Source organism: Eublepharis macularius, chromosome 5 (genome assembly GCF_028583425.1).
Source record: "Eublepharis macularius isolate TG4126 chromosome 5, MPM_Emac_v1.0, whole genome shotgun sequence".
In the NCBI taxonomy this organism is placed as follows: domain Eukaryota; kingdom Metazoa; phylum Chordata; class Lepidosauria; order Squamata; family Eublepharidae; genus Eublepharis; species Eublepharis macularius.
The window spans coordinates 24,378,925-24,391,397 of NC_072794.1; the positions used below are offsets into that span (position 1 = coordinate 24,378,925).

At 40.1% G+C, this 12,473-nt stretch overlaps 1 protein-coding gene across 1 annotated transcript in view; it reads right to left on the bottom strand.

Annotated features, from left to right (window-relative positions):
* Positions 1-610: 610 nt before the first annotated feature.
* The window catches only part of LOC129330294 (flavin-containing monooxygenase 1-like), a 28,834-nt gene continuing 16,971 nt past the window's right edge, over positions 611-12,473 (bottom strand). The window contains exons 6-8 of the mRNA XM_054980329.1: positions 11,264-11,619; positions 10,176-10,248; positions 611-959 (exon numbers count right to left, since the gene is read on the bottom strand). Of these exons, the coding sequence (XP_054836304.1) occupies positions 611-959; positions 10,176-10,248; positions 11,264-11,619 (778 nt within the window). The remainder of the gene's footprint in view (positions 960-10,175; positions 10,249-11,263; positions 11,620-12,473) is intronic.

Below are 12,473 nucleotides of genomic sequence, written 5' to 3' on the forward strand. Positions count from 1 at the left end.
AAACAACTTTGCATGGGAAGGTTAAGCACACTCTCCAACTCTGCCTTTCACAGCATAGGGCGAGCATATCGCCCAAATTAAATGAAAGAAAAGAGCTGCTAAGCATTTTCCAATTGGGTTTCCAATTCTTACCAACTATTAAACTTATCCAAACAGTGTTAAGAAAACATATGAATCAACTCCTCAGAAAGACTAGTTTCCTTAAAGCTTGAACAGGGCATTTGAATTTCAAGTGGGGGAGCTGAAGAAAACTTTTACCTTTTTAAATGTTACTCAGAATGAAACTCAGTTTTTAAATTTGTAAGCAAAAGTGCTGAATTTTAATGCCATACTGTTATTTTCCAAAACCCACTCCTTTAATGTGTAACAGCTGACTTTTGGAGTTGCAGTGAATTTTCTGGGTTTGAAATAGGCTTTAGTTGGCTGAGATCTTTCTTATGTATTAGCATTGAGGACATTTCCATTTTATTAATAGATATATATTTTAAAAGATATCCATGCTCAAATTGCCTAAATCTGAATTCTGGTTTGTCCTACTTTCCCCGTACAAGATCCTGGACCAGAAAGAAAGCAGGTATCTGGAAGGACAGACAGCCATGCCATAAAGCTGTCAGAACAAACTGAAACCATAGAGGATCCCAACAAAGACTGCAAACAGGGAAAGGGCTTTCAGCAAGTATCCAAAGGAACTGGACTGGTCTTCTACTGCCTGGGTTCTCATAGGCTTCAGGGTCCACTCCCACTGGCTCATGATGGCATTCCTGGCTCCGTCCCACTTCCCTGGCCCAACCAGGCGGTACTGGTAGGGAGAGCAAGGCCCAAAGAAGATTTTAATGGCCAATTTTGGATCGCTGAGAAGTAGAGCTGGTACACTGGGCTTTATGCCGATTAAGGAGGCCAATTGGTCCATGTAAAAAAGCCAATCAATCTTCTGAACCTCATCAAAGTTGAAGCCAAACCTTAATCAAGGAACAAAAAAAGGTGAGAGGGGAAAGACAGAAAAACAGCAGGTGAAAATAAATGGCTCCACATTCAATGCTTTGTTCCTTTTTTTTAATTTTTATTGGATTAGAAATTATATAAATATTCAATACAATCATTCCCCTTTAAATAATAATTTCCATTCTAACCCCCTCCCTTTCCCACCCTTTTGTTGACTTCCAACAGTTTTCCAACCCCTTATCTGTCTTTTTTCTTACTCATTTCAAACTTACTTTATGCTATTAAACCTATACTTTCATTCTCTTCTAAGCTTATATATTATGTTATAACACAATGCTACCTTTATTCCCTTTCCCTTATACCTTATAAGGCTAACTATTACATTCCTAGCATATATTCTTTAATAATATAACATTTTATCCATTTTCTATTCTCTTACTTAATCCCCCTATTCTCATCGATATGGGTCAACCAATTTGACCCATACTCCGCATGCTTCTTAGTGCTTCTATAACACTATATACATTCAATATAAATCAATCAATTTAACTTATATTCTATATGTTACTATATACTTCTTTCCCTTTTCCACCTTACTTATATTTGATCTATTTAAAATATAGTTTAACTATTATACCATTATATGCCAGAAATATATTTGGTTAACTTATACCCTTATAATTCTTATAATAACACCTCTATTGTTTAATACTATATATGGTAATCAAATAAAATAATTGCTTAGAACTTCTTGTTCACATTCACTCCCCCCGGTAGAGTCACTTCTCTCTTCATTTATTGTGTTTCAGTAATTTTCAAACTGCCACAGTTCTCCTCCCACCTCCCATTTCTTCTCCAGATATTGTTTCAGCTTCTCCCAATCCATATTAAACTGTCCTGGGTCGAGATCTCTCAATTTTCTTGTCATTTTGTCCATTTCCGCCATGTACAGCAATTTATAAATCCAGTCCTCAGTAGTTGGCACTTCTTGTACTTTCCATTTTTGTGCATATAAAAGTCTAGCCGCTGCTGTCATGTAAAATAACAATGTCCTATATTGTGCTGGAATATCTTCCATTCCCAAGTTCAGTAGCAGCGGTTCTGGGTTCTTATTAACTTGAAATTGTAAAATCTCACTTATTACTTCTATTATTTCCCCCCAGTACTGCTTAGCTACCTCACAAGTCCACCACATATGATACAAAGATCCTTCATGCTTTTTACATTTCCAGCATTTATTAGACATTTTCAAATTCCCTAGCACAATTTTCTTTGGCGTCAAATACCAACGATAAATCATTTTGTAGACATTCTCTTTAATATAGGTGCATATTGTGGTTTTCAACGTATTTTTCCACAGGTATTCCCACGCCTCCATTGTTATCTCTTTATTAAAATTTATTGCCCACTTCACCATTTGAACTTTAACTGTCTCATCTTCTGTAAACCATTTTAACAACACTTTGTAAATCTTAGAGATTTCCTTTTTATCCTCTTGCAAAATTACCCCCTCCAATTCCGAATTCTCCATTCTTATCCCTCCCTTCACACAGTCTGATTTATAAAGATCTCTAATCTGTCCATATTGAAACCAATCATAACTTGGAGAAAACTCCTCCTGCGTCTTAATTCTTAATTTAGAAGATTCTATTCGTGTTATCTCCTTATACGTTAAACACTGTTGTTCATTATCAACAGTTCTCGGATCTAATACTTCATATGGAACCACCCAGAAGGGGATTCCATCCTGTAGGTAATTTTTGTACTTCTTCCAAATTGTAAAGAAGCTTCTCCGAATATAATGGTGTAAAAACATAGAGTCTGCTTTTACTTTGTCATACCACAAATAAGCATGCCATCCGAATATTTTTTATATCCCTCTAAGGCCAGTAGTTTGCGGTTTTTCAGTGTCATCCAATCTTTCAACCACACCAAACAGATTGCATCATGGTAGAGCCTTAGGTTGGGCAGTTGCATTCCGCCTCTCTCCTTTGAATCCTGCAATACTTTCATTTTCACTCGAGGCTTCTTGCCTGCCCAAACAAAATCCGATATTTTCCTCTGCCATTTTTCAAACTGCTTAGAGTCCTGAATAATTGGTATTGTTTGTAACAGAAACATCACTCTTGGCAACACATTCATCTTAACTACTGCAATTCTTCCCAACCATGACAAATTCAGTCTGTTCCATTTAATCAAGTCTCGCTCTATCTGAGTCCACAGTTTCTCATAGTTATTCTTGAATAAGTCTATGTTCTTTGCAGTCAATTCAATTCCAAGATATTTCACCTTATTTGTTACTTCACAGTCTGTTATCTCCATTAGTTGCTGTTGTCTTTGTTTAGTCATATTTTTACATAGTATCTTTGACTTCTTTTTATTTACATAGAATCCTGCCAAATCTCCAAACTGCTTAATTTTCTCTATTACCTTTGGCATATTCTCCATTGGGTCTTCCACAATTAACATTATGTCATCCACAAATGCTCTGACCTTATAGGAAAACTCTTTTATTTTTATTCCACGGATTGCATCATCTTCTTGAATCTGTATCATCAATATTTCCAAAACCAAAATAAACAACAGTGGAGACAACGGGCAACCTTGTCTTGTAACTTTACCTATAATCAATTTCTTAGTCACCTCGTCATTCACCACAATTGCTGCACTCTGGTCCCTATAAATTTCTTTCACTGCTCTTATGAATCTTTCCCCCATTTGTAGCTGTTCCATGGTGGCAAACATAAAGTCCCAGTTCAAATTGTCAAATGCCTTTTCAGCATCCACGAAGAAGAATCCAACCTCCTTATCACAACACTTGTCATAGTATTCAATAGCATTTATAACTGTCCTTAAATTGTCTTTAATTTGTCTATTTGGTAAAAAGCCAGCTTGTTCCTCCTCAATAAATTCGGACATCCATCCCTTCACTCTTTCCGCCAATATTTTCGCAAAAATTTTATAGTCATTATTCAGTAACGAAATAGGTCTGTAATTCTTAACGTTAGTCAAATCTTGTCCCTCTTTAGGGATCAATGATATGTTAGCTTCACTCCAAGTCTCTGGAGTCCTTTGGTCCTTCAAAACTCCATTGATCACTTCTTTTAAAAATGGCACCAGTTCGTTAGCCATTACCTTATAAAATTTAGCTGTCAATCCATCAGGTCCTGGCGCCTTTCCCAAATTTGTTGACTGTATTGCCTTTCTTAGCTCTTCTTCCGTCACTTCACTATTCAATTTATCTCTCCATCCTTCCGAGATTACTGGGAGTTTCATTTTCTCCAAGTATCTTGCTATTGAATTTTTGTTCACTTCTTTTTTATTGTACAACTTTGCGTAGAATTTATAAAAGGCTCTACTAATAGCAGTCTGTTCCAGGAGTACTTTATTATCCTCACATATTTTATTTATTATCCTCTTCTCCTTTCTCTTCTTCAGTTGCCACGCCAAATATTTCCAAGGTTTATTTGCACCCTCAAACGACTTTTGATTCATTCTCTTAAGATTCCATTCCAGTTCCTTATTATTCATTGCCGTCAACTGCTCTTGAAGGATTCTAATATCCTGATATATCTTCTTTTTCCCTGGTCTTTTCTTTAATTGTATCTCTTTGGCTTTTATTTTCTCCATAATCTCCTGTCTCTTCTGTTCTCTTTTTTTTCTGGCTTTTCCATTTAAGTCCATTAATATGCCTCTAATTACTGCCTTATAAGTATCCCATACCTTATTGGTTGGTACTTCTCCATTCATATTGTACTGTATGAAGAACTTAGTCTCCCTTCTCAATGTCTCCATATTTTCTCCCTCTTGTAACAGATCCTCATTTATTCTCCATCCTCTCCTTTTGGTTTTTTTCCCGAACCTCCACATAATTGGGTTGTGATCTGAGCCTACCATAGGCATTATTTCCACATCCTTAGTCCAAAGCGCTAAGTCCTTTGAGGCCCAGATCATATCAATTCGTGATAACGTAGAATGTCTCGCCGAGAAAAACGTATATTGTCTACATTTACGGTTCTGTCTTCTCCATACATCCTCCAAAGTTTCTTGTTGCATTAATACAAAGAAAGTCTTTGGTAATAATCCTTTGTACAGTTGCTGATTTCTTATCCTGATCCAAATTGGTAACTCCATTAAAATCTCCAGCAAGAATTATCTGGTCATAGGAAAGTTCATCCAATTGCTTCCTCAAATCCTCAAAGAAGCATTCTTTTGCTCCATTAGGTGCATAAATTCCAATCACCAACACTTTCTTTAAATTCCATATACATTCCACTGCTAAAAATCTGGCCTGCGCATCTCTCAACACTAATTTTGGCTGTAGCTCCTCTTTTATATACAGTACCACTCCCTTTTTTTTCTTTGTTGAGGCCGCTACAAAGTCATTACCCAATTTATTCAATTTTAAATATTTTACGTCCTGCTTTCTGATATGGGTTTCTTGTAGACACACAATATCACATTTTTGTTTTAATAGCCAGTGGAAAATATTTTTTCTCTTATTGGGTGAATTAAGTCCATTTACATTCCAAGATATAACTTTACACTCCATATTCATAGTCTTGTTGTTGGTAAGTCCTTTTCATTGTCCCTAATAAACTTTTCCATTTCTAGTTCAGATCTAATGCGCTTTTTCACTCCACCAAATTCAAAGGACATACCTTCAGGCATTTCCTATCTATACCTTATTTTCATGTCCTTCAGAATCTGGACTAAAGCTTTGTATTTTTTCCGATCCAGCAGCACCGATCTGGGTAACTCCTTCATGATAATAACCGTCTTGCCATCAACCTCCAATGGGTCTTGAAATCGTTTGCTCACAATCATTTCTCTCATATTTCTAGTCGTGAACTGCACAATCACGTCTCTTGGTAATTTCCTCTGGGTCGCAAATCTTGAGTTTATTCTGTACACCATATCTAGGATAGCCACAATTTCCTCCTCCTCCTTCCCCAGGTATTCAGCCAACACCTCCGTAATCTGTTCTTGGGCCGTCTTTCCTTCCACTTCCGGCAAGCCACGAAACCTCAGCTGCTTCTTCATATGTTTACTCTCCGCCACTGCCATTCTACCCCTCATCACCCTCATCTCAGTTCGTTGCGTATCTGCTAGGGTCTCCACCGCATTTTCTACTACATTGACTCTTTGTTGTGTCGCTTGCAAGTCATTTTGTATCGTTTCCATACCTTTTTTCACTTCTGCCAGTTCATTCTTAAGTGTCTCTTTGAACTCTTTCGCCAGCTCGGGTATCATGTCCTTAAGCTCCTTAATCCCTTCTGAGAGTTTTTTATCCAAATTCTCTATCACCGCTTGCCACTCTTTTTTCGACATCGTGGGGCTTGCTTTGCCTCGCTCCCACGAGTCTGCTCGCTTCCTTAGCTCCGTGGCATTTAACTTAATATTCTCTTAATTTGAATGCCCCGGTCTTATTAAAAAAAAAAGTCAGTTAAAGAGTCCAAAATGTTGGGCGTCTTTTCTCTATGGTTATTCCCCTTTATTTGTAATCCAATATGGCCTACTTCCTCTTCCGCTGAAGCCGCGACTCTTCCCCTTTCAAAAATGGTGATTCCCTTCTTCCTGTAATTCAGAAAGGGCCGCTCCTCTCCAGCAACTCTATCACAGTTACATACTTCCTGTTTCCCGGCCTCTCACAGCAGTTCTCGCGATGGTAAAACTTTCTCACAGCCCACTATCTCTTGCGTTACCACAGGTATGTAAAACAATCGTCCAATTCCCTTAATAACTTCATTTTACTTAGTCCTTTTTTTAATACAGTTCTTGCCGGAACTTACCCTCCTTATAATCAATCTGTTGCAGTTTTCCAATCTACTTTAATGTTTCTTTACTTTGAATAATCTGTCCCATTTCAAGAGATAGTGATCTTTACCTTCTTAAATGCTTTCGCGGGTTGTAATCACTGTTTAAGTCTCCAATTCCCTTCAATTCTTCTTATCCCTGTTGAAGCTTGGGCATGTAGGTCTTATGCCAACCGCATTGGCTCCGGAGCTACTGCAGAGATTTTGGCACAACCTGTCTTCAGGTGGGACCTCAAGGGACGGGAGAGAGTCCGTTGCGCAGGACCCCCCCTCGCCTGAGATCAACGCGCCCTGAGGTTCTTGAGCATACTAAGCCTGCTCTCCGCCTGAGAGCAGTTGGCTGCGGGCAATTTTAGCCCCTCCAGCCCTCAAAACAGCAGTCCGGACAGCTCAGCTTTAAGAGCTGCGTTAGACCTCCATGGATCCCAAACCGGAAGTCCACTTCAATGCTTTGTTCCTAATGGCTTGCTTAGGCAATCTGGAACTTAAGGTCTTTGCTGCAGGGCTCTTGAAGCGTTCAGCCCCTGAGAAAAGGTGAAATGTCTACAGTTTCTCAGAAGAACTTATGCGGCGATAAATATGGTGAAACCCCAGTATCTCTCTGTGTGTAAAAGCACTGCGTTCTGTCTTTGGTGTAAATATTCTAACAGTGCAATCCTTTGCAGTGCAATCCTATGCAACTTGGCATAGGATTGCACTGAAAATCAGCAGGCTGTGTTTTATTTATATTATTTATAGCCTGACTTTCTCACTGAGACTCAAGGCAGATTACACAGTGTGAGTCTGTGTACAGTCAGTTCCAAAGATACTTCAAGACACATGTAATAGGGTATATACATATAGGGTAATAGGGTATATACATGCAAATTTGCAAAGATTTAAACTAGCAGTAATCCGATACAGAGTTTAAAAAATGCTGAAACAGAGCATAAACCATTCCAGGTGACATATGAAACAACATTGGAACTGTTCTACTACTCTATTGCTTACAGCAATAATAATAGAGTCTATAACATAGTTACAGCAGTAGTTGTAAAGTCTATAGCCACTCCCTATCCTTTTACTGATGCAACTCTTTGAGACTGCTTCCCTATCTTACAGCTGAGTAAAAAAAGCCCTCTTCATGATTCAGTGGAAAGCAGTGGAATGAACTGGTAATTTTAAGACTCCATGGTCCTACGGAGTGTGTGTGTGTGTGTGCTGAGCGCTTTTTAGACAATAACTTCAACTCTCACCACAGAACATTTCACAACCTTGGCCCTCTACACATGACCCCTCCCATGTTGAGTCATCACATGGAGGAGAGGGCAGGTATAGATGTGCTGGCCTCTTACCCTCCTCTGCACAATCACCAACCCATGAGCATTGCACCTAAACATGGAGGAAGCATGCATGTGTCTGTTGGCACAGATCTACCCTTCTTCCAAGGCGCCTTCTTCCAGCCTAAGCAACCTTCCTCCAATGGTTGTTGGGGGTTTTCCGGGCTGTATTGCCGTGGTCTTGGCATTGTAGTTCCTGACGTTTCGCTAGCAGCTGTGGCTGGCATCTTCAGAGGTGTAGCACCAAAAGACAGAGATCTCTCAGTGTCTGAGAGATCTCTGTCTTTTGGTGCTACACCTCTGAAGATGCCAGCCACAGCTGCTGGCGAAACGTCAGGAACTACAATGCCAAGACCACGGCAATACAGCCCGGAAAACCCCCAACAACCATCGTTCTCCGGCCGTGAAAGCCTTTGACAATACAACCTTCCTCCAACTTCACTGGCTTTCCCATTCGAAGAAGAGTCACTGAATTGGAGGAAGCCTCTTTCAGCTGGAACTTTGCTCGCTGGAGTGGTAGACTAAGGATAGGATCCACCTCATTCCTTCTCTGTGATGAGGGATCCTGCTTTCCAAAAGTTCTTGATCACGGTGCCAATGGCGTCAATGTGCTTACCCTTCTCCTCTGAGAACAGGTGCCATGCTTACTATTCAGTGATCATATGGAGACAGGGAATTATCCTTTTCTCTATCCTGAATCTATTGCCCATCAACTTCACTGGATGCCCTGAGTTTTAATATTGTGGGGGAGGCAGAAAACGTTATCTCCATCCAATGACTACAGTCCATGCATAATTTTATTATCATGTCTTCTCTTGGTTGTCTTTTTTCTAAACCTTTTCTAAGAGTCCTCTGTGTGCCTCTTTGACTCTTCTCCAGAGGACACAAGAGAAGGTGTGCACACTGCTAGGGAGAGAGGTGTCAGAAGTAGCAATGTCTGGTGTACAAAAAGGAGAAGACCTTACAGGGGATGGCAAAGGGTAGTTTGATAGGAAAGTGAGGACAGCAACTCCCTTCTATTGAGTGTCATTTTTCGTTGTCTTGTTCTCAGATTGTTATTCTTGGTATTGGTATTCTACTTCTTCTCGGAACTATCTCACTTTCCCTCTTCTAGTCAGCTAGATAACCAGACACCTGTGTCTCTCTCTGTCTCTTCTTTACTACCAAGTATGTAGGTTCCTAAATAAATTTTCATTACTCTTTAACGAATGGCTAATGTTGGGTAGGCACTGCGAACAAGAGGAAGTAAGGAGGGTACTTTTGGAAGCTCAATAGTCTGGGTTATCCTGGACTGCAGAGGTGCCATGAATCCTGGCCACTTAGACCTACACTGCAGTGTCATCTGAGACCATGACATTTCTTATGGTCCTTTGCAATAGATACATAATGGGAAGCAGACATATTTCATGGTAGACAGCTCCAGTTGTGGTTGCCAAGTGACATTTGTAGAATATTAAGGCAGCCTATTTAGAATACTCATATTAAAAATCTGCAGCCATCCAGAGTTCTCCAAAGCTTAGCATTGATTGGATGAAGCATCTCAGCCAGGGTCAGGGGACACATTTCTGCGGTGTATACCCTGGCTTTGCCTTCTTCTTCCTCAGCTCCACAGGAACAAGGTTTGCCACTGGCCTTTGTAGTGTGTCTTGCGGAAAGTGATTAACAGGCAGTAGCATTTCTCTCTATGCTACAAAAAGCTGATTTCTGCGGATCAAGCACCAGTTACAGATACAACAGCAAACCATTTTATGATCAGCTGGCAACCATAAATTGCCTGTCCTTCCAGTCAAGGAGGATGCAGCATAACACAGTAGCTTTGCACAAACATTACTATGAATGCACTTATTATCTATGTGATTTTTATTGGTATGAGCATTGAGTAATTCTTACTTTTCACTCAGTGCCTATACAGTTAAATGTGTGATTTAATCCCCACATTCTTCCAGTTACATTCCCTAGTTTCATTTGGAATGTGGACATGAGTCAGCTCTTTCTATCAGAGACATATGTGTGCAAGCAAGTTGAACATGTCTTCACTGTAACACATGAACAGGGCCATGTCTCGCTTTGTACAGAGGATTTTTTTACTGAGGCTTACCAGTTGGACTTGTTTATCTTCTTTTCATGGACCTCTTCCAGCATTGTGTTCACTGGAGGCAATTTACATAAGCCTAAAAGACAGGAGGAGAAGAGTTTATTTTTTTTAACCAACCTGGTTAAAAAAAAATTAAGCAAAAAGAGCTCCACAGAGCCCGGTGGCGCAGAGTGGTAAGCTGCAGTACTGCAGCCCAAGCTCTGCTCACGACCTGAGTTCGATCCTGGCAGAAGCTGGGTTCAGGTAGCCGGCTCAAGGTTGACTCAGCCTTCCATCCTTCCAAGGTCGGTAAAATGAGTACCAGTTTCCTGGGGGGAAAGTGTAGATGACTGGGGAAGGCAATGGCAAACCACCCCATAAAAAGTCTGCCAAGAAAACGTCGTGATGCAACGTCCCCCCATGGGTCAGTAATGACTCAGTGCTTGCACAGGGGACTACCTTTACCTTTATGTAGGGATGTGAAAGTTGGACAATGAAGCCACATTCTATGGCTCACTATAGAATTAGAGATCCGATTGCATTGCTTTTACTTTGTGAACCAACTCAGGGAGAACATCAGAGAGGGAGCATATAAAATCTCCAAAGAGATAAACAATTTTTTGGTCTAAACAAGAATAGGAAGATATTTTATAGCTATTGTATATTTTGCAATGTACACTTGTTTCCTCAATACTTTATTTAGTTTGCATCATATGGATGACCGACATACAAAGGTAAGGTCTCTGCCTGCTCAGGGGACTCCTGAGGTATTCAGAAAAAAAAAAATTTTTTTAAAAAGATGGGTGAGAAAGACAACAATAGAGTTTAATGGAGACTAAGGATGCTCCAAGAGGAATAGAAAGCTGAGTGCAGTTTTTTGAGCCTGTAGAAACATAAGGTGCAATGTGGGGGAGGTATAAAACAATGGCTTGGATCTCACAGATCTGTTGTGCTAACAGCAGCATCACCCAATGGAAGGAGCTGTCTTGTTTAAAAACATGGGGTTGAGCGGAAGGCTCTTTCTGTCACAAGAAGGTACAGCATTTATGTGGGATCCAGCCCCAGAAACATCACTTTGATTTTACAGAATTTTTGTATTTCATCCTACCTACCATTAAAGATTCGGGTGACCCAGCGTGCTTGAGTTTCCACAAGTGGCATGACTGGCCCAAAAGGCCTAAGGACGCCTATGACGGCCAGTGTTGGCTTTTCCAGCTGAGGTGGGAAAATGTATTTGTACAAGGAGGCATGTTTGTTTTCAACCTTGATGATGGACTCATCAATGAAAGGAAAAGAAGCTTTGTATCCAGTGGCAAAGACAACAACATCTACTTCCTCTGCCTCCTGACTGCCCTTGAACACAACAGAGTTTTCCTTGAACTCCTTCACACCAGGTCTGATAGACACCTTCCCACTTGCAATGTATCCAGGGAATTCCTCATTCAATACTATGTCTCTCATCACAGACCTAGCAGGGCGAGGGAAGGAGGATGGTGAGGGAAAGACAAAGACAGAGACATTAGTATTTTGGTGATGTATTTGAGCATGTTGTTGACCTGGTTTTACAAAAGGAGATGAAGAGCTTTTCTTCACTGGCTTTCATTTTTTTTACTACATTTTCTGAAAGTATAAAGAATAAGTCTGCCCTGTCAGAAAAAGGATCTATGTTCTCCAGTATCTTGCTTTATTCCAGTAGCCAGTCAGACACTTCCAGGAAGTGCACAAGTGAAACATGAGAAAAAAAGACAATTCTCATTGTTGGCCATTCAGCATTTCTTATTCCCTGGTATGCTACCTCTGAATATGGAAGTGTCATTTATCATAGCTATTTTTCCAAAGGGTTTTTAAACACCTCTCAGCCAATGCTACACTGTCCATAGTGGCAGTGAATTCCAAACATTAAAGTGAAGAAGTCAGTCCTGAATCAACTGCTAATCAACCCCAGTCAGAATTTTCTGAAGAAAGGCAAAACAAACCCCAATATACTTACCATCATTACCTTGAGTTCCAGAATGAGTTCCAGAATATTGGTCTGAATTAAAACCTATAAACAGTTCCATGTATGGATAGAGGAAATATCTCCACAAACCCAGTGCAATCTAGGGGTGTGCAAGCCAAAAATTTTCGGCTATAGCCGAAAGTAGAAAGCCGAAAGAAAATTCTCTATCGTTAAAGCTGAAAGCCGAAACAAGAATCTCTTTCGGGATTCGGGATTCGGGATTCTTTCGGCATTATTTCGGCATTCTTTCGGCTTTTTTCTATGGGAAAATGCCTCCGTCTTCCAGGACGCCTGGAGGAGGCATTTTCCCACCGAATAAGCCC